This window comes from Neolamprologus multifasciatus, chromosome 15 (assembly GCF_963576455.1).
Source record: "Neolamprologus multifasciatus chromosome 15, fNeoMul1.2, whole genome shotgun sequence".
Taxonomy (NCBI): domain Eukaryota; kingdom Metazoa; phylum Chordata; class Actinopteri; order Cichliformes; family Cichlidae; genus Neolamprologus; species Neolamprologus multifasciatus.
This window is the reverse complement of record NC_140453.1, coordinates 10,020,713-10,043,506: the sequence shown is the minus strand read 5'-3', so window position 1 is coordinate 10,043,506 and position 22,794 is coordinate 10,020,713. Positions and strand designations below refer to the sequence as shown.

General features: G+C 39.9%; 1 protein-coding gene, 1 long non-coding RNA gene and 3 other non-coding genes across 5 annotated transcripts; 4 read left to right on the top strand and 1 right to left on the bottom strand.

Annotated features, from left to right (window-relative positions):
• The first annotated feature begins 2,825 nt into the window (after nt 1-2,825).
• On the top strand, nt 2,826-19,618 carry LOC146501594 (uncharacterized). The gene is made up of 3 exons (XM_085133712.1): nt 2,826-5,443; nt 10,274-10,289; nt 17,880-19,618. The coding sequence occupies exons 1-3, from the start codon at nt 3,765-3,767 to the stop codon at nt 19,302-19,304; spliced, it is 3,120 nt and encodes a 1,039-aa protein (XP_084989838.1). The 5' UTR covers nt 2,826-3,764; the 3' UTR covers nt 19,305-19,618.
• On the top strand, nt 11,564-11,635 carry trnaq-cug (transfer RNA glutamine (anticodon CUG)). The gene has a single exon. It is a non-coding gene; the product is annotated as a tRNA-Gln (tRNA).
• Nucleotides 13,037-13,119, top strand: trnal-cag (transfer RNA leucine (anticodon CAG)). Its single transcript has one exon. It is a non-coding gene; the product is annotated as a tRNA-Leu (tRNA).
• LOC146501595 (signal recognition particle RNA) lies at nt 13,636-13,934 on the top strand. Its single transcript, XR_014869679.1, has one exon.
• Nucleotides 14,576-21,079, bottom strand: LOC146501593 (uncharacterized). The gene is made up of 3 exons (XR_014869545.1): nt 20,792-21,079; nt 14,845-14,932; nt 14,576-14,741 (listed from the first exon to the last, which is right to left on the bottom strand). It is a non-coding gene; the product is annotated as an uncharacterized LOC146501593 (long non-coding RNA).
• Nucleotides 21,080-22,794: the final 1,715 nt, after the last annotated feature.

Here is a 22,794-nt window from a genome sequence, read left to right as displayed (position 1 = left end):
TGCACCACCTCCACCTGCAGGGCAGCTGCAACTACATCCTCCACCCTAGACACGCCACCGCCCAGCAGGTGGAGACAAACTCAACGTAGGACATTTTATTGGTGAGGAGAGAGGATGGAACCAAAAATGCATTTATCCCCGTGTTCTGTGTTGATGAAAATCACCCAACAGGAAAGCAGCTGGGCATTCATTTGAAACCAGTTCACAGGTTGGGCTGTGGTTCCCCCTCTAGCGTCTCTGCTTGAACTTTCAACTGTGAACCTCTTAGATCCAACCTTCCCAACTGCTCATCTCGCAAAAGACAAAATGGAAGAACCCTAAATGTCTTTTTTTTTTACCTAATTTTTATACCTGCTCACGCTTTTTCACGCTTCCCTCACAGGACGTCACATTTCACACTTTGGCCATCCAATCAAGTTGTTGACATCTAATCATTCCTGTCCACCCACACTTGATCTTTCTATTTCGATGTGACTTACAACATTTAACACAAACTTTTAAATCAATATATTTTCTTTGTAATTATTTTTATTTGTTTTTCTTTATTTGTTTTTGTTTTTATCCAGCTCCACCTGACCCAACATGGCCTGCAGCAGGCCCAGACTGGACTGATCCCCGCTGAGAGAGGCAACAGGGGAGCCGTCCAGCTCTGAACCCTGGGAAACACACTTCCTGGCTCTGCTGGTGTGATTACCGATCCAGTCTGTTCAGCATATAAAAGAAGAACAACACTGATTTTCTGACATGATCTCATCTTCAAACAGAGTATTTCATTTTGGAGAAAATCCATCCCTTGCAGATATTACCTGACTTGCTCTGAGGCGGATCAGGATTAAGAACCTGAGAAACCAGGACTGATGTTTCCTCTCTGAACAGCCATGGTGGCATTGAGAGCTGAAATGACATTAGATAAGTGTTTATGTTCACCTCTAATGCCAGATATATAATAAACGATTTCAAAGAAAGTTCATATCTGCTGTGTTTTTTAAGCCGTTTCTTCTGCAAACCACTTTGCAACCAACCTTCTTTTTCAATTTGCCAATTACTTCTATGTGGACGCTGGGTTCGGAACTAGCTGGGAATCTTTGATTTGAACATTTTAAGGTTCAGGTATTTAATAAGTAACTGTAGTTAGATTTGTTCTCATGAATCGAAGAAACAACAGAAAACAAAAAAGTACAGCAAAAAATACTGACAACAAAACTTAACACTAATTTTGGCCATCATATAATCCACAAATGTGACTTTTTAAATCTTGTCGTTTTCACAGTTTGGGACCAGAAACCTTTGTCCGGGAGGAAGAAAATGATTCTCACTGTGTGAAGGATCATCAAGAAAAATGAAACCAGCTGACCGCTGTAACTGTCTGGTGTACAGAAATTTTCAGCTGTGGTTCTCCAATCAGCCTTTTAGACCACTTAACAATCTGAGAGAGTTTCTGCTCTTTTCAGATAACTATCCAAACCACAACACCAAGGAAAAGGACAAAACAGATTCATTAAAAGCACGGTGAAATAAAACCATCATGGTTTTATCAACATGGAAACAAAAAAGCCTTCTTAATGACAGGAGCCCCTTTCTGCACACAGCTTCAGTGTTTGCTTTGAAATTCAGCTTTGAATCAAAAGGGAGATATTTATAACATTGAACACTTTCCACATTTTGACTGCACACTCCTAAGTTAGAGGCAGGGCAACGATGCTGTAAAGCATGGCCCGCATTACCTAAATAAATAAAGAGGGCCACAATTAGTAACCAACACATAGTGTTGTATTAAATGAAACTCAGTAAGAAATTGTCTGGAAATTGCCTCCCCCTGCAGGCCATAACAAAAACTGCACTATCATGGGACCACCTTCTTGCTCCTTTCTTAACCTCAGGCTATCCATGTTTGCACATGGAAGTGTAGGATATCCCAGAACACAGTTGTACCTACAAATATTAATGAGTTCAGATGGATTAATAATTTTCTTTGACCAAAGGTCTCCTGCCTATATGATAAACTGGTAATGGTCAATCTCCAAAAGTTAATTCTGTTCATCTGGACGTAGCGTTTTCAGTGGGAGAAACGTTTTGTCACTCATCCGTCTCAGCTGACTGCAGGTTTCCCCAAAAGATGGCAATGGTCAGGTTTTGCTTTCCCCTCCAGCACTCAGGAGAAGATACAGGAGTGTAACAGTATGATAATTTGGCTCAGTGATAAAACTCCCAGGACTTAATTACCTGCAGCGCAAACACAGCACAGATTGAGGATAAATGAACGATGTGACATATTTTCAGTGCCTACCAAACAAACCTGAGCGCTGCATTGCAATGAGGTGTGCAAGCCAGCAGGTGCAGGTGGAGTGGCTAATGCTAAGCTCCTCCTTCGCACTTCACACAGACACATTTAGGGAATGGCTTGGCAGACCGTTGTTCTCTCCTGATCCCTCCTGACGGATTTTTGTCTACCTCTGATTTTGTTTGTGTCCATCCCACCAATTCCGGTGGTCTCGGGCAAATGCCAGTTCAATAAAGGGAGAAATTTCAGAGATGAATTCTTCTGCGTCTCTTTCCGTTATACGTGTGATGTCTTATCCTTCATATTTTGTTCTGACATGTGTTTGTAAGCCATCATGGCATTTTCTGGCCACACACTGAGTTTGTTTCCTCGATTTGGCTCTTATCAAATTTACAAGGGGATAAAACTAAACTGAGACTAAAGTTACACTGAAATAACAATGCTTCTCTTTACTCTGTGTTGCCTCTGAAGTATAAAACCCAGTGGGAAACATAATCAGGTTTGTCTGCAACAATCCAGAATCATGCAGTGTGAAACTAAATGTGACTGTCTTAAAAACAAGAACCACATTTTTTTTGCTTTCCAGGAGTTCTTTTATCCTCGCTTATTGTGGATGTGAAGACCTGATACAGCCGTTTGTAAGACAACACATTTATGGTTATTCCTGACATACAAAGTGTGCAACAGACACATTACATAGTTATCTATGATGTGCATTAATGAGGAAAAGGACAGAATTTCTTCTGAATTTCCACTTTCATTGATTTCCACCTGTGATATTTCATTTCCCAACATTTTCACATGGAACAGTTTAACAAACCCATAATACTATCATATAAAATGCAATATTGAATAAAACAAGGAGTCAAACAGAAAAACAAACAAACCAAAAATGGTTTTAAATCCTGATTTGTATCACCTACCTGTTAACCTATATTAGTTCTTTTCAGATTAATCAAAGTTTCCTTTAGTTGTTGTTCTAACGCTCTGATCAATACAATCCACTCAGTTCTATCGATTTAATTTAACCCGATTCAGTCCACCCAATGCTTTCACTCACTGTATGCGCAAACTGTCTAGTTATGATACCCAGTAACACTTCAACGAGTTACCAATACAACTCAGACACAATGAATTTGTTTTGAAAGGTGCTATATAAATAAAACTGTACTTTTATTTAATTTCTTTACTCACTTTTTATGTTATTGCAATAACACTTTTTACACTTTTTTTTTAACACAAAAGAATTATCCTCATTCAAAAGTCATGTAAGAACCTCACTGGCTTACGGAATGTTGATGTTATTTAAAAAATTCATACAAAAACATTACCTCATTCAAAAATGTCATGTGACAACCTCATTGGCTTATGGAATTCTGATGTCACAGGCTTCTAAAGCTTTGATCCTTTGAAGCTTTGATCCTCATGAATCCTTAAGTAGGGGTGAGGAGGTACAACTTTTAGTCCGTTATTTGCAGCACTTATGTTAGCAGCATTCAAACGTTCACCAGTAAAGCATTTTCAAACATTTGGATCCTTTTCGTACTCACGGTATACAGACTCCAACATGTCTCAGAAAGAGCAAGAAAGACAAGAAGCTGACCCCAGCTCTATTCCATGGTATGAGTCCCTAGACCCTTATATCAGCTCTCTTCCATGGGATGAACAGGTAGAATTAGAGGAAAAGCGATTGGAAGAAATGGAGAATGAAAATCTCATGAACAGAGAAAAGATTAAGATCCTGACAGAAGAAAATGAGAGAAAGAGCGCTGAATTAGAAAAATTATCCTACCAGCTTCAGGAAAGGGAAGGTATTATTGAGGAGAAACAATGGGCTCTCCAAGATAAGAAGAATCACGAGCTCCAAGAAAAGCTTGATGAAGCTCTAGAAAAAATTAAAGATCTGCTCCAAAATGAGAAAAAAGAGAGCATTAAAGGGGATAAAATGCTCAAGAAGAATCAGGAGCTCCAAGAAAAGCTTGATGGAGCTCTGGAAAAAAATAAAGATCTGCTCCAAAATGAGAAAAAAGAGAGCATAAAACAGGAAAACGTGGTCAAGAAGAATCAGGAGCTCCAAGAGAAGCTTGACGAAGCTCTGGAAAAACTGAAAGAAATCCACCAAGAAGAGAAGCAACAGTCCACACAGCAGAGAGACATGCAGAGAAAACTCCAAGCAATGGAGGAAAAATACAAAGTGCTGCAGGTGAAACATGATAAAACTCTGCACAAAAGTCAACAGTTGCTTCAAGACAAGAAGCAAATGGAAATGAAACAGAAGGAAATGGACTCCAAGCTTGACGAGATGGAGGAAAAACACAGATCGCTCCAAATCAAGCTTGAGAAAACAGTGCACAGAAATAAAGAGTTCATTCAAGAGAGAGAGCAACAAGAAATGCTCGAGAAAGAAACAGACTCCCAGATTGAAGTCTTGGAGGAAAAACTGAAAATGCTCCAAATAACTCTTGAGGAAACACTGCTCAAAAATAAAGAGATGCTTCACGAGAAAGACCAACAGAAAATACAAAAGGAAGAAATGGATTGCAAGCTGAGGCACATCAAGAAACAGAATGAAGGCTTGCAAGTGATGCTTGATGAAGCTCTGGAGAGAAATAAAGAGTTTCTTCACAAGATAGACCAACAGAAAATACAAAAGGAAGAAATGGATTGCAAGCTGAGGAACATTGAGAAACAAAATGAAGGCTTGCAAGTAATGCTTGATGAAGCTCTGGAGAGAAATAAGGAGATCCTCCAAGACAAGAAACAAGAGCCTGTAGAGCAGAGAGACCTGCAGAGCAAACTCCAAGCCATGGAGGAAAAATACAAAGCTCTGCAGGTGAAACATGATAAAACTCTGCACAAAAATCAACAGTTGCTTCAAGACAAGAAGAAAATGGAAATGAAACAGAAAGAAATGGACTCCAAGCTTGACGAGATGGAGGAAAAACACAGATCGCTCCAAATCAGGCATGATAAAAAAGTGCAAAGAAATAAAGAGTTCATTCAAGAGAGAGAGCAACAAGGAATGCTCGAGAAAGAAACAGACCACAAGTTTGAAGTCTTGGAGGAAAAACTGAAAATGCTCCAAATAACTCTTGAGGAAACACTGCTCAAAAATAAAGAGTTGCTTCACGAGATAGACCAACAGAAAAAACAACAGGAAGAAGAAAAACTTAATCTCCAGAGGAAAAATCAAACACTCCAAGAATTGTATAACGAAACGAAGTACAAAACAACTGTACTGGAAGGAGAAAAGAAAAAACTGGAAAAACAATGCTCAGCGATGCAGAGTAGCATCAATGAGACGCTGAGAAAAAATACCGAACTTGAGGAACTTTCTAAGACCTTGAAGTACAAAAACACTGAAATCCAGGCGCAAAAGCAAGAACAACAGAAAACACATAAAGACCTGCAGTGTAGACTTCAAGAAATCCAGAAGAGAAACCAGCAGCTGGAAGACATGCACACAGATGTGCACGAGGCAAAGCGAATAGAGGAGGCAACAGTTAAAGAACTGAAAGACAAGCTTAAAGAAAAACAAGATCAAGTAGAAGACATGGTGAAAAGATGCAATAAACTTGAGAAAGAAAACACAGAAACAATCGATGAGCTGAAAACCCTCATCATTGAGAAAAAAGTGCTCGTGGAAGAGTATTTGAAAAAGAAGAAAAAACGCTTCCACTGGTTCTGGAGAAGGGACACTGCTGCTTCTCACCCAATGTAACCTCGTCTTCCTCCACCTCTATTCCATCTTCATTTCCCCCCTTCCCCTTCCCCTCCCTCCTTTTACTTTTTTCACCCTCACCCCCCGACCAGTCTCAGCAGTTGACTGCCCCCTCCTGAGCCTGGTTCTGCCATAGGTTTCTCCTTTAGGTTCCTTTCACTTTAAAAGGAGTTTTTCCCATCCACTGTCGCCTGGTGCTTGCTCAGAGGGGATTGTTGGGGTTTTCTCTCATCTCTCTCTTTCATTCTTTCTATCCCCCCCTTTCCCCCTTCTGCCTTTTCCTTTACCCAATAAACACAATTGCCCACATTTTACATGTGTTTGAAAAATGTCTTCATTCAACAATAATTCATCTTAGGTATAAAAACAAGAAATAGGTAATAGCTGCATGTGTGTTTGTGTGTGTGCATAATATACATACTTGTTTCCCAGTAACAATTAATACTAGATGGATAGAGACAGGGTTTAAAGACTAGAAATGAAAACATGTGAGTCCTGTCTTAAATAAAAATATATAATTCCCTATATTCCTATCTATTCCAAACAACGGTAATAAGTAACAAAGTTTCAAATTTGTCTTTCACTTTGACTCTTAATTTACTAAGCATGAACAAGAGGTCAGAGGCCAAATGTGGCACGATACCTTAAATCTTTCTATGATACTTTCTGTATGTGGACCAGTGATGGGCAACACCGCATAGTCTGATTTCTTTTTTCAAGTAACGAGTAAAGTAAGGGATTACTATTGCAAAAAAGGTAATTAGATTAATGTTACTTTCCCGTAAGCAGGCTACATTACTGCGTTACTAATCCTCGTCATTTTCTTCGTGAGAGTGTCTCATGACAATGACGTACAAGTGTGCAACGTCTGTGGCAGCAACAGACGTGTGTAGATCAACAAAGGATGGAGTGCAGGAGAGAGTACGACCATGCAGGGTTTAAAGCTTACTTTGAGTTTGATTCTGTAAAAAGTGACAAAAACATTGAAAACATACAGTAGTGAAGTTCTTAGCTCCCTGTTTTAGTTTTGTTGTCGTCCCCCCCGGTGTTCCCCTGATTCTCTTGGTATTTGATGCATGAATGCTTCTTCGGCTCAGCTCCCGTCCCCACACCCTGTCGTCACTTTTTTGAAAACTTCCATCACACCAACAGGCACTTTAGAATCACCAATTGACAAGCATGTCTTTGGACAGGCTCAAACCGGAGAGGTGATCAATGGACCACAGCGCTGCACACCCTTGGCAACTTTGGGGGTAAAGCCACTGGTTTGTGGTGGTTGCCAGGTGAAATCAGGGTCTGCTTCACCAAAAACATAATTGTGATTGCTTTGGTTGCAATCAGATTGCCATAGTCATCTGCAGTTTGCATGTTGGATGCCAACTACTCACAAAGCGGTGGGAAAAGTTTGGTTTGGTTTAGTTTGGCTTTCATCTTTACTTTTGCGTCCTTTCTAAAAACACTAACATATAGGTCTGGTCTACCTGGACTGGCAGCATGCTCGAGGTGTCCCAGGCTCGTCTGTTTGGTGACGCGGTAGATGAGCTCGCCCGGCTCGCTGTCCTGGTCGCTGGCTGACAGCTGCAGCGTGGTCAGCTTCTGAAAAATTACATTTTCTTATGTTGCAAGTCTCAAATCTTGATTGCCTGGATCCATTTAGTGTTTTATCATATGTGCTTTAAGCAGTAAATCTCAGGTAAAATGAACTGTTCTATCTGCCAGGAAGGACACAAACACAGACCCAAGATAAACAAAGGCTGGATACAGTCTTTACATTATCTGCATGTCGTTTGAAATCTACAAGACATGCTGACTCCATGTCTGTGTAGGTTCCTAGTCAATCATGTTTGTCTTAAGAGAGGCAGCTGGACTTATTTAAAACATTTCACTTCTCATCCAAGAGGTTTGTTCAGCTTGAAAAACAAAAAGGTGAAGAGTCCCAGCTATTTAACCCTAATGGAGGTTGTTCTCTATGGAGGTGGTAGCTGACCTGCCTACTATTAATCATGAGCTAAGGTTTGAAAAATTGCATGTGTCATTACCAACAGGGGTTCCAAGTAAAACCACTGGCATCATGGGAGAGTGTCTGCGTCTAAATTTCACTCTTTCATGGATGCCAGCATATGCTTGTCAAATAAAGCCTGATTTTAGTTTTGTTTTCCTTCTATAAATAGAGATATTTCTAAACTTCAGACTGGCGCAGAAAAACAATTCAAAGGGTATTAAGTGTCTGATGGTTCAAATTACCTTGAAGAACGATCATTGCAGTATACTGTAAAATGAAACACTGCATATACATATTATACTAGACAGTACCTGTGTGTAGTATGAATAACATAACCACCGCACCAGAGGTGTAAGCACCTTTTGCAAGGCACTCAAGGAAACCAATGAAAAGCCTCAAAAATAAATGAACAGGTGGAGATGCAGACTGTGTTTGCAGATTACAGCTCCACCACAAATCAAACTTCCATATTACAGCGTGACTGCTCAGCAAGGAAAAATAGTCAATCTCAGTAAGACTGAATGAAGACAGACTAAAAATTAATTGCATCTGCTCACACATTACTCAGCTGTAAGGTTTTCTAAGTACTCAGATGTAACACTGTGGAGGAAAACCCAAAGAAATGGCAAACAGAAGTTCATTCTAATAAATTGGAAATGTGGGTCAAGTCCGTCAAAACATTTGAATTAAATCATTAATAAAACAGATAAAAATATTAAGAAGACTCCGTGTAATAAACATCTTCAGGTATGCTGGGTTGTCCTTCTTGCTACCTCACGTGAGCAGACAATGCAAACCAGCTTTCTCGAGCTGTCTCCTTGTCCATCTATTGACAATGGAGAAAGTTTTTTTCAAATCCAAGCAATGACATGTAAATAATGCACAGTGTGTGTGTGTGTGTGTGTGTGTGTGTGTGTGTGTGTGTGTGTAAAGACCTGGTAAAATCTGTGAGTCTTCAGTATTAAAGGAAAAGTGTAACTTTTGATGCCTAAAGTGAGGGTCTGAGTGCTTGACTTTATCCCTTTAGAGGGAACCATCATTTTAAAGTAGTGTACTTTTTTTTTTCTCATCAATCACCTCTTCAAGGTGAATTTAACATTTACAACAAAGAGGGTGAAAATAATGTAAGATGTCAGTGCCACTGCTGGCACTGACATCTCATGTGAGGCCCACTTTAGTGTTTAAGTAGTACAAGAAACAAACAAACAAGAAAACATCCACAAATATTTCTGAAAATGTAGTGTACACATTAGTTTTTGACTGCTAGTGAAAATTGTTTTCTTTACAAATAACTCTCTCACTGAGCTACCACAGCCAGTACCTCGACACGTTTGTGCTCTCTGCTCATATTGCCTTTGTATTAAATAATTTTTTTGCTTTTTAAAGAACTTATTTTAACATTGCACTGAACAATAAAAAAAATCCTCCCTAACAAAGAAAAGTAACTTCAAGGGCCAAAGTGCAATATATTTCTTCACGTCAATATACGGGCTGCAAATAGGGGTGATGTGGGCCGGAAGTGGCCCCCAGACTGTGAGTTTGAGACCCCTGTATTAGACAGTGATCTTGAGCTTCACTAACAAGGAGCACTGAAGTTGTTATGCCAGCACATAGTTTTGCAGCACTTTACTAGGACACGTCCTGTTGGCTTTTCCTTGTCTGTATTTTACAGTTACACACCCTTACTCAGGAGATCCAGTGAGATTAATTCTAGGTAATAATTATACTGTAGTTCACCCTGCAGCAATATCACTTTCAGTTACCTGGTACACCAGGTACAATAAAATATGCTATTTTGTAACTAAATCACAGATTTGTACTCTTATGTGGCCTTCTCAAGTTTTACAGCTTCATTAGCAATGTCTCACTATCATGACGATAGGAGGATATCATCCTTTAACCACTAAATGACAATGAGGAGTGATGAGGAATTGTTTACGTACTTTATGAAAGTACCTACAATACTATATTATACTACAAATAAACTGCACAATTTTTAAAATGTATTAAAAAAATCCAATTTAAATTTTCAAAATTAAAAGTATTCATTCAAGTGAAAAATCCCCCGCCAATGTTATTCTGCATTATCATGGGCTCAGCTGAAATACTTACTATGTTTTTGTAAATCCAGCTCATTAAATGTGGGCCTCACAGACAGCAACTAAAAACATATTATTTTATAGAATATGAAGAACAGGCAACAATTTTCCAATCTTCTATTGTTGAATTTTGGTGAGACTGTGTCACCTTATAACCACAGATTTGAATGAATGTCTTGTAAAAAGGTTTATCAGGAGTTGTCCACTGAGGAATTATCTTTTTTAAAGACACAAATATAACAATATATGATTATTATCTAACAGTATCGAGATAATTCCAGTCAGCTCGCTCAAATATTGTATTTAAAACAAGAACTATCATAAGGTGAGGTTTTTGATCATTTCAATCAATTTTTCCCTCTTATGAGCTAGAGTCTTTCTTTTCTTTTGTTCTCTTATGTATTTATTTATTTCTGTTTTTTGCTTTTAATGTTCTTTCCTTTTTCCAATTTAAAGTGATTTGTAGTCATTTAGTAACTATAATCTGTCTTATTTTATCCCACTTTTTTTTTCTGGGTTCAGTCTGGTATGGTGCTGTCACAGTGCAACAATCTGGTAGTCATACCTTTTTTTTAAGTAGTGCTTCCATGGTGTAATGGTTAGCACTGTGGACCTAGAATCCAGTGATCTTGGAGAGACCTGCTTTTTGGAGGTGAAACCATTCTGCATGTCTTCTCTGGCACACCAGAACTGTGCTACAATTGTGTTTTCAGTGAGAGGTGTATAAAATCAAGCAGCTAACCATGACCTCTGTCTTTACAAATACTTGTCAATCACTATGTGGTGCTAACGAGCTGTCTGAAATTCATTTGTACACCACACAAAGTTACACGATGGGGTGTCTGAGTGCTGACTTGTGCGTAATAGTAACAAACACTCTCCTGACTCACTGACTCCACATCTCTAAACCTCCTCTGACTTTAACATCAGCATGAAAACTGGGAACTGCGAGCTCCCTCTTTGGATGTCATCACATTGACATTTTTCATTTTTTATCATGAATCCCATCTCATTGTTGAAACTCACTTTTGGCTGGGCCTTGACTTCTTCTGTGCTGTGCCATCCGCTTTGCCAGAGGTTGTAGATAGGTAGACAAATCTTCCCATATCATATTATTGTGAAGATGAGCGTACTCCCTAAAATCCTCTACTTATTTCAGAATATCCCTCTACAAGTACCTGTAGGTCTTTTTCTTAACTTAAAGAAAATTATTACCAATTTTATTTGGGAAAATCATCACCGTCGGCTTTGGTTAACTCTATTATATCTGCCATTTGACAAGGGTGGGCTTAAGGGTCCTAACTTTCAGTGGTACTATTGGGCTGCACAATTGCGCATGATGATATACTATTTCTCATCTGATCCACCTCCGGCATGGGTTTACATGGAACCGTTCTTACTTAATTCAGAATACTTTTTGGCAGGTTGCCACGACCTGACAGTATAAACGCTACGACAGAGGTTCCATGGTGTAATGGCTAGCACTCTGGACTCTGAATCCAGCGATCTGAGTTCAAATCTCGGTGGGACCTGAGTTTTGGGAGGTGAAACCATACTACATGTCTTCTCTGGCACTTTGAATTTCTGTATGAATTGTGTTTTCAGTGAACGCCGTATAAAATCAAGCAGCTAACCTTGACGTCTGCCTTTACAAAACACTTGTCAATCGCTAAAGAGTAGTACTAAAGAGCTGTCTGAAATTCAGTTGCACACCACACAAAGTGACAAAAGTCACAAACACGCTGCTGACTCAACAACTGTACAGCACTAAACCTCCTCTGTCTTTAACATCAAAAAACAAACATGAGCATCGTGGTATGGGTTTCCATGACTGAACAGCAGCTATGTGTCTTGTGAAGTATAATCTTTATGTCTTCCAAAGTAAAGTTTTAAGCCCCACTTGTTTTAAATCTGTAACATGTGTAACAGCAGCATGCCATGAAAATTTGATGATAACACATGCATGTTTATGGTCGCAAAACAATTATGTATGTAAACAACACTTATCTGACTAAACTACGTTGAGCTAATGCAGATTTTATTCTTATTTTATTGGTGAGGAGAGAGGATGGAACCAGAAATGCATTTATCCCCGTGTTCTGTGTTGATGAAAATCACCCAACAGGAAAGCAGCTGGGCATTCATTTGAAACCAGTTCACAGGTTGGGCTGTAGTTCCCTCTCTAGTGTCTCTGCTTGAACTTTCAACTGTGAACCTCTTAGATCCAACCTTCCCAACTGCTCATCTCGCAAAAGACCAAATGGAAGAACTCAGAATGTCTTTTTTTTTTTTTTTTTACCTAATTTTTATACCTGCTCACACTTTTTCACGCTTCCCTCACAGGACGTCACATTTCACACTTTGGCCATCCAATCAAGTTGTTGACATCTAATCATTCCTGTCCACCCACACCTGATCTTTCTATTTCGATCTGACTTACAACATTTAGCACAAACTTTTAAATCAATATATTTTCTTTGTAAGTATTTTTCATTTGTTTTTGTTTATTACATGCACTTAACATACAAGTATGTCGAATGGAAATCAGCAACTGCGCGGGATTATTCAATTAGTGGAACTTACAAAATGTCAGGATGGCCGAGCGGTCTATGGCGCTGCGTTCCTTGACCTCTCCCTTTACAAACACTTGTCAATCACTATGTGGTACCAAAGAGCTGTCTGAAATTCAGTTGTACACCACACAAAGTTACAGAGTGGGGTGTCTGAGTGCTGAGGTGCGCTTGTGCGTAAAAGCCACAAACACTCCCCTCACTCACTTACTGCACTGCTGACTTCAAAGTCAGCACAGAAAGTGGGCGCCACGAGTATGTGTTTCCATGGCTCAACAGCTGCTATATGTGTTATATGGAGTATAACGTTTGTGTCTCCCAAAGTATCTAAGGTTGTAACTTCCACAGAGCTAACATGCGGACGTCAGGATGGCCGAGCGGTCTAAGGCGCTGCGTTCAGGTCGCAGTCTCCTCTGGAGGCGTGGGTTCGAATCCCACTTCTGACATTCAAGCTTTGCTCTTCTTGATATTGTCACAACATACACTTGAAATGTGCTTTAACCACGAGCTTTCTCACAACTTGCTTATGACACTTGTGCACCGTTCATCCCTGAACTTTAGTGGATTTTATAATGAATCACACTGTAAAAACATTCTACATAATTCTAATAAAATTCACTACAGGAAGCTGATTACTGCTGCACAACTAAATGTGTGCATCTTTGAATGTGCTCACATTGACACTGATGTGCTAAAAACCTGACACACAAAACAATAATATACAAACACACACGTACACATACGCTGTCCTTCGGCTTATTAAAAAGGCTATGTCATGGTTTTGCTTGGTCAAAAAAACCCCAACAAAAAACAACAACCTGTTATTACTGTGCTGACTTCCTCATTTTGGAATAATTAGGTTTTTTTATTTTTACAGCATTTCATCTTGGCTGATGATGGGCACTAACCTGATGAGCTCACATGAAAGAAAGTAAAACTTTCTATTAACGTAGCTGCTTCTCGCCGGGTGCGATGGCGCGTACCTGTAATCAAAGCTATTGGGAGGCTGAGGTTGGAGGATCGTTTGAGCTCAGGAGCTCTGAGCTGCAGTAGGCTATGTCGATCGGGTGTCCGCACTAAGTTCGGCATTGATATGGTGATCCTGGGGGAGCCTGGAACCACCAAGTCACCTAAGGAGGGGTGCACCTGCCCAGGTCGGAGACGGAGCAGGTCAAAGCCCCCGTGTCGCTCAGTAGTCGGATCGCGCCTGTAAATAGATGCTGTAGAGCAGCCTGAGCAATACAGCGAGACGCAATCCCTATACACATCCTTATACCTGTCTCTACCTCACACAGCAGCCTCATCAGCACGTCTTGGTCTTTTTAATTCAAGTCCAAAACACTCACAAACCTGCTGCTCTGCTTGTCCTGCACCACCTCCACCTGCAGGATAGCTGCAACTACATCCTCCACCCTAAACACGCCACCGCCCAGCAGGTGGAGACAAACTCAAAGTAGGACATTTTATTGGTGAGGAGAGAGGATGGAACCAGAAATGCATTTATCCCCGTGTTCTGTGTTGATGAAAATCACCCAACAGGAAAGCAGCTGGGCATTCATTTGAAACCAGTTCACAGGTTGGGCTGTGGTGCCCCCTCTAGCGTCTCTGCTTGAACTTTCAACTGTGAACCTCTTAGATCCAACCTTCCCAACTGCTCATCTCGCAAAAGACAAAATGGAAGAACCCAGAATGTCTTTTTTTACCTAATTTTTATACCTGCTCACGCTTTTTTACGCTTCCCTCACAGGACGTCACATTTCACACTTTGGCCATCCAATCAAGTTGTTGACATCTAATCATTCCTGTCCACCCACACTTGATCTTTCTATTTCGATGTGACTTACAACATTTAACACAAACTTTTAAATCAATATATTTTCTTTGTAATTATTTTTATTTCTTTTTCTTTATTTGTCTTTGTTTTTATCCAGCTCCACCTGACCCAACATGGCCTGCAGCAGGCTCAGACTGGACTGATCCCCGCTGAGAGAGGCAACAGGGGAGCCGTCCAGCTCTGAACCCTGGGAAACACACTTCCTGGCTCTGCTGGTGTGATTACCGATCCAGTCTTTTCAGCATATAAAAGAAGAACAACACTGATTTTCTGACATGATCTCATCTTCAAACAGAGTATTTCATTTTGGAGAAAATCCATCCCTTGCAGATATTACCTGACTTGCTCTGAGGCGGATCAGGATTAAGAACCTGAGAAACCAGGACTGATGTTTCCTCTCTGAACAGCCACGGTGGCATTGAGAGCTGAAATGACATTACATGTTTATGTTCACCTCTAATGCCAGATATATAATAAACAATTTGAACGAAAGTTCATATCTGCTGTGTTTTTTAAGCTGTTTCTTCTGCAAACCACTTTGCAGCCAACCTTCTTTTTCAATTTGCCAATTACTTCTATGTGGACGCTGGGTTCGGAACTAGCTGGGAATCTTTGATTTGAACATTTTAAGGTTCAGGTATTTAATATGTAACTGTAGTTAGATTTGTTCTCATGAATCGAAGAAACAACAGAAAACAAAAAAGTACAGCAAAAAATACTGACAACAAAACTTAACACTAATTTTGGCCATCATATAATCCACAAATGTGACTTTTTAAATCTTGTCGTTTTCACAGTTTGGGACCAGAAACCTTTGTCCGGGAGGAAGAAAACGATTCTCACTGTGTGAAGGATCATCAAGAAAAATGAAACCAGCTGACCGCTGTAACTGTCTGGTGTACAGAAATTTTCAGCTGTGGTTCTCCAATCAGCCTTTTAGACCACTTAACAATCTGAGAGAGTTTCTGCTTTTTTCAGATAACTATCCAAACCACAACACCAAGGAAAAGGACAAAACAGATTCATTAAAAGCACGGTGAAATAAAACCATCATGGTTTTATCAACGTGGAAACAAAAAAGCCTTCTTAAAGGCAGGAGACGCTGGTGCCCCTTGCTGCACACAGCTTCAGTGTTTGCTTTGAAATTCAGCTTTGAATCAAAAGGGAGATATTTATAACACTGAACACTTTCCACATTTTGACTGCACACTCCTAAGTTAGAGGCAGGGTAACGATGCTGTAAAGCATGGCCCGCTTTCCCTAAATAAATAAAGAGGGCCACAATTAGTAACCGACACATAGTGTTGTATTAAATGAAACTCAGTAAGAAATTGTCTGGAAATTGCCTCCCCCTGCAGGCCATAACAAAAACTGCACTATCATGGGACCACCTTCTTGCTCTTTTCTTAACCTCAGGCTATCCATGTTTGCACATGGAAGTGTAGGATATCCCAGAACACAGTTGTACCTACAAATATTAATGAGTTCAGATGGATTAATAATTTCTAGATGGATTAATTTCTTTGACCAAAGGTCTCCTGCCTATATGATAAACTGGTAATGGTCAATCTCCAAAAGTTAATTCTGTTCATCTGGACGTAGTGTTTTAAGTGGGAGAAACGTTTCGTCACTCATCCGTCTCAGCTGACTGCAGGTTTCCCCAAAAGATGGCAATGGTCAGGTTTTGCTTTCCCCTCCAGCACTCAGGAGAAGATACAGGAGTGTAACAGTATGATAATTTGGCTCAGTGATAAAACTCCCAGGACTTAATTACCTGCAGCGCAAACACAGGACAGATTGAGGATAAATGAACGATGTGACATATTTTCAGTGCCTGCCAAACAAACCTGAGCGCTGCATTGCAATGAGGTGTGCAAGCCAGCAGGTGCAGGTAGAGTGGCTAATTTCGGAACAAACAGTGATGGAGCTTCTCCTTCGCACTTCACACAGACACATTTACTCTGCTGGAGAATATTCAGGCAGAGCAGGATGTGCTGCCACTTTTTAAAACATAATTTGCTCAAAGAGAGTTCTGCTGAGCAAAAACGCAGCTCATTTAAACACACCTGAATTATCCTGATGTTTCAGCTCTCTGCTGGGGTCCAATTAAAAGCCCTCTCATCGCCAACACCACTGTGTGCAACTTCCGCTCCAGCTCTGCCGTCTGCTACTGTAACCCTGCCTGAGAGGCACATCGTCACCAACTCATGATTTATCACTCCAATCCACTGAGTTCTATCGATTTATTTTAACCTGATTCAGTCCACCCAATGCTTTCACTCACTGTATGCGCAAACTGTCTAGTTATGATACCCAGTAACACTTCAACGAGTTACCAATACAACTCAGACACAATGAATTTGTTTTGAAAGGTGCTATATAAATAAAACTGTACTTTTATTTAATTTCTTTACTCACTTTTTATGTTATTGCAATAACACTTTTTACACTTTTTTTTAACACAAAAGAATTATCCTCATTCAAAAGTCATGTAAGAACCTCACTGGCTTACGGAATGTTGATGTTATTTAAAAAATTCATATAAAAACATGACCTCATTCAAAAATGTCATGTGACAACCTCATTGGCTTATGGAATTCTGATGTCACAGGCTTCTAAAGCTTTGATCCTTTGAAGCTTTGATCCTCATGAATCCTTAAATAGGGGTGAGGAGGTAAAACTTTTAGTCCGTTATTTGCAGCACTTATGTTAGCAGCATTCAAACGTTCACCAGTAAAGCATTTTCAAACATTTGGATCCTTTTCGTACTCACGGTATACAGACTCCAACATGTCTCAGAAAGAGCAAGAAAGACAAGAAGCTGACCCCAGCTCTATTCCATGGTATGAGTCCCTAGACCCTTATATCAGCTCTCTTCCTTGGGATGAACAGGTAGAATTAGAGGAAAAGCGATTGGAAGAAATGGAGAATGAAAATCTCATGAACAGAGAAAAGATTAAGATCCTGACAGAAGAAAATGAGAGAAAGAGCGCTGAATTAGAAAAATTATCCTACCAGCTTCAGGAAAGGGAAGGTATTATTGAGGAGAAACAATGGGCTCTCCAAGATAAGAAGAATCAGGAGCTCCAAGAAACGCTTGATGGAGCTCTAGAAAAAATTAAAAATCTGCTCCAAAATGAGAAAAAAGAGAGCATTAAAGGGGATAAAATGCTCAAGAAGAATCAGGAGCTCCAAGAAAAGCTTGATGGAGCTCTAGAAAAAATTAAAGATCTGCTCCAAAATGAGAAAAAAGAGAGCATTAAAGGGGATAAAATGCTCAAGAAGAATCAGGAACTCCAAGAAAAGCTTGATGGAGCTCTGGAAAAAAATGAAGATCTGCTCCAAAAGGAGAAAAAAGAGAGCATAAAACAGGAAAACATGGTGAAGAAGAATCAGGAGCTCCAAGAGAAGCTTGACGAAGCTCTGCAAAAACTGAAAGAAATCCACCAAGAAGAGAAGCAACAGTCCACACAGCAGAGAGACATGCAGAGCAAACTCCAAGCCATGGAGGAAAAATGCAAAGCGCTGCAGGTGAAACATGATAAAACTCTGCACAAAAGTCAACAGTTGCTTCAAGACAAGAAGCAAATGGAAATGAAACAGAAGGAAATGGAAACCAAGATTGACGAGATGGAGGAAAAACACAGATTGCTCCAAATCAAGCTTGAAAAAACAGTGCACAGAAATAAAGAGTTCATTCAAGAGAGAGAGCAACAAGAAATGCTCGAGAAAGAAACAGACTCCCAGATTGAAGTCTTGGAGGAAAAACTGAAAATGCTGCAAATAACTCTTGAGGAAACACTGCTCAAAAATAAAGAGATGCTTCATGAGAAAGACCAACAGAAAATACAAAAGGAAGAAATGGATTGCAAGCTGAGGAACATCGAGAAACAAAATGAAGGCTTGCAAGTAATACTCGATGAAGCTCTGGAGAAAAATAAAGAGATCCACCAAGACAAGAAACAAGAGCCCGTAGAGCAGAGAGACCTGCAGAGCAAACTCCAAGCCATGGAGGAAAAATACAAAGCGCTGCAGGTGAAGCATGATAAAACTCTGCACAAAAATCAACAGTTGCTTCAAGACAAGAAGAAAATGGAAATGAAACAGAAAGAAATGGACTCCAAGCTTGACGAGATGGAGGAAAAACACAGATCGCTCCAAATCAGGCTTGATAAAAAAGCACATGGAAATAAAGAGCTGCTTCAAGAAAAAGACCAACAGAAAATACAACAGGAAGAAGAAAAACTTAATCTCCAGAGGAAAAATCAAGCACTCCAAGAATTGTATAACGAAACGAAGTACAAAACAACTGTACTGGAAGGAGAAAAGAAAAAACTGGAAAATCAATGCTCAGCGATGCAGAGTAGCATCAATGAGATGCTGAGAAAAAATACCGAACTTGAGGAACTTTCTAAGACCTTGAAGTACAAAAACACTGAAATCCAGGCGCAAAAGCAAGAACAACAGAAAACACATAAAGACCTGCAGTGTAGACTTCAAGAAATCCAGAAGAGAAACCAGCAGCTGGAAGACATGCACACAGATGTGCACGAGGCAAAGCAAATAGAGGAGGAAACAGTTAAAGAACTGAAAGACAAGCTTAAAGAAAAACAAGATCAAGTAGAAGACATGGTGAAAAGATGCAACAAACTTGAGAAAGAAAACGCAGAAACAATCGATGAGCTGAAAACCCTCATCATTGAGAAGAAAGTGCTCGTGGAAGAGTATTTGAAAAAGAAGAAAAAACGCTTCCACTGGTTCTGGAGAAGGGACACTGCTGCTTCTCACCCGATGTAACCTCGTCTTCCTCCACCTCTATTCCATCTTCATTTCCCCCCTTCCCCTTCCCCTCCCTCCTTTTACTTTTTTCACCCTCACCCCCCGACCAGTCTCAGCAGTTGACTGCCCCCTCCTGAGCCTGGTTCTGCCATAGGTTTCTCCTTTAGGTTCCTTTCACTTTAAAAGGAGTTTTTCCTATCCACTGTCGCCTGGTGCTTGCTCAGAGGGGATTGTTGGGGTTTTCTCTCATCTCTCTCTTTCATTCTTTCTATCCCCCCCTTTCCCTCCCTTCTGCCTTTTCCTTTACCCAATAAACACAATTGCCCACATTTTACATGTGTTTGAAAAATGTCTTCATTCAACAATAATTCATCTTAGGTATAAAAACAAGAAATAGGTAATAGCTGCATGTGTGTTTGTGTGTGTGCATAATATACATACTTGTTTCCCAGAAACAATTAATACTAGATGGATAGAGACAGGGTTTAAAGACTAGAAATGAAAACATGTGAGCCCTGTCTTTAAATAAAAATATATAATTCCCTATATTCCTATCTATTCCAAACAACGGTAATAAGTAACAAAGTTTCAAATTTGTCTTTCACTTTGACTCTTAATTTACTAACCATGAACAAGAGGTCAGAGGTCAAATGTGGCACGATACCTTAAATCTTTCTATGATACTTTCTGTATGTGGACCAGAGATGGGCAACACCGCATAGTCTGATTTCTTTTTTCAAGTAACGAGTAAAGTAAGAGATTACTATTGCAAAAAAGGTAATTAGATTACTGTTACTTTCCCGTAAGCAGGCTACATTACTGCGTTACTAATCCTCGTCATTTTCTTCGTGAGAGTGTCTCATGACAATGACGTACAAGTGTGCGACGTCCGTGGCAGCAACAGACGTGTGTAGATCAACAAAGGATAATATGGAGTGCAGGAGAGAGTACGACCATGCAGGGTTTAAAGCTTACTTTGAGTTTGATTCCGTACAAAGTGACAAAAACATTGAAAACATACAGTAGTGAAGTTCTTAGCTCCCTATTTTAGTTTTGTTGTCGTCCCCCCCGGTGTTCCCCTGACTCTCTTGGTATTTGATGCATGAATGCTTCCTCGGCTCAGCTCCCGTCCCCACACCCTGTCGTCACTTTTTTCTTCTTCCATCACACCAACAGGCACTTTAGAATCACCAATTGACAAGCATGTCTTTGGACAGGCTCAAACCGGAGAGGTGATCAATGGACCACAGTGCTGCACACCCTTGGCAACTTTGGGGGTAAAGCCACTGGTTTGTGGTGGTTGCCAGGTGAAATCAGGGTCTGCTTCACCAAAAACATAATTGTGATTGCTTTGGTTGCAATCAGATTGCCATAGTCATCTGCAGTTTGCAGGTTGGATGCCAACTACTCACAAAGCAGTGGGAAAAGTTTGGTTTGGTTTAGTTTGGCTTTCATCTTTACTTTTGCGTCCTTTCTAAAAACACTAACATATAGGTCTGGTCTACCTGGACTGGCAGCATGCTCGAGGTGTCCCAGGCTCGTCTGTTTGGTGACGCGGTAGATGAGCTCGCCCGGCTCGCTGTCCTGGTCGCTGGCTGACAGCTGCAGCGTGGTCAGCTTCTGAAAAATTACATTTTCTTATGTTGCAAGTCTCAAATCTTGATTGCCTGGATCCATTTAGTGTTTTATCATATGTGCTTTAAGCAGTAAATCTCAGGTAAAATGAACTGTTCTATCTGCCAGGAAGGACACAAACACAGACCCAAGATAAACAAAGGCTGGATACAGTCTTTACATTATCTGCATGTCGTTTGAAATCTACAAGACATGCTGACTCCATGTCTGTGTAGGTTCCTAGTCAATCATGTTTGTCTTAAGAGAGGCAGCTGGACTTATTTAAAACATTTCACTTCTCATCCAAGAGGTTTGTGCAGCTTGAAAAACAAAAAGGTGAAGAGTCCCAGCTTCTTAACCCTAATGGAGGTTGTTCTCTATGGAGGTGGTAGCTGACCTGCCTACTATTAATCATGAGCTAAGGTTTGAAAAATTGCATGTGTCATTACCAACAGGGGTTCCAAGTAAAACCACTGGCATCATGGGAGAGTGTCTGTGTCTAAATTTCACTCTTTCATGGATGCCAGCATATGCTTGTCAAATAAAGCCTGATTTTAGTTTTGTTTTCCTTCTATAAATAGAGATATTTCTAAACTTCAGACTGGCGCAGAAAAACAATTCAAAGGGTATAAAGTGTCTGATGGTTCAAATTACCTTGAAGAACGATCATTGCAGTATACTGTAAAATGAAACACTGCATATACATATTATACTAGACAGTACCTGTGTGTAGTATGAATAACATAACCACCGCACCAGAGGTGTAAGCACCTTTTGCAAGGCACTCAAGGAAACCAATGAAAAGCCTCAAAAATAAATGAACAGGTGGAGATGCAGACTGTATTTGCAGATTACAGCTCCACCACAAATCAAACTTCCATATTACAGCGAGACTGCTCAGCAAGGAAAAATAGTCAATCTCAGTAAGACTGAATGAAGACAGACTAAAAATTAATTGCATCTGCTCACACATTACTCAGCTGTAAGGTTTTCTAAGTACTCAGATGTAACACTGTGGAGGAAAACCCAAAGAAATGGCAAACAGAAGTTCATTCTAATAAATTGAAAATGTGGGTCAAGTCCGTCAAAACATTTGAATTAAATCATTAATAAAACAGATAAAAATATTAAGAAGACTCCGTGTAATAAACATCTTCAGGTATGCTGGGTTGTCCTTCTTGCTACCTCACGTGAGCAGACAATGCAAACCAGCTTTCTCGAGCTGTCTCCTTGTCCATCTATTGACAATGGAGAAAGTTTTTTTCAAATCCAAGCAATGACATGTAAATAATGCACAGTGTGTGTGTGTGTGTGTGTGTGTGTGTGTGTGTGTGTGTGTGTGTGTGTGTGTGTGTAAAGACCTGGTAAAATCTGTGAGTCTTCAGTACTAAAGGAAAAATGTAACTTTTGATCCCTAAAGTGAGGGTCTGGGTGCTTGACTTTATCCCTTTAGAGGGAGCCATCATTTTAAAGTAGTGTACGGTTTTTTTCCTGATCAATCACCTCTTCAAGGTGAATTTAACATTTACAACGACGAGGGTGAAAATAATGTAAGATGACAGTGCCACTGCTGGCACTGACATCTCATGTGAGGCCCACTTTAGTGTTTAAGTAGTACAACAAACAAACAAACAAGAAAACATCCACAAATATTTCTGAAAATGTAGTGTTTTTTTTTATTTATTTCAAATATTGTATAGCAAGAAAAAACTGCAAATGTGAACACAATTTTTCTCACTTAACTAACTGAAGCCTTTCATTGACTACCAAAAAAACAAATTGGTGCTCTTTATGGCCAGACACGTGCCAGCACTTTTAATTTTGCTTCTACTTAACAAAATAAAAATGCAGACATAAGTGTACACATTAGTTTTTGACTGCTAGTGAAAATTGT

Coding starts and splice junctions, on each gene's coding strand:
- LOC146501594 (XM_085133712.1), top strand. CDS start 3,765: ATGTTAGCAGCATTCAAACGTTCACCAGTAAAGCATTTTCAAACATTT.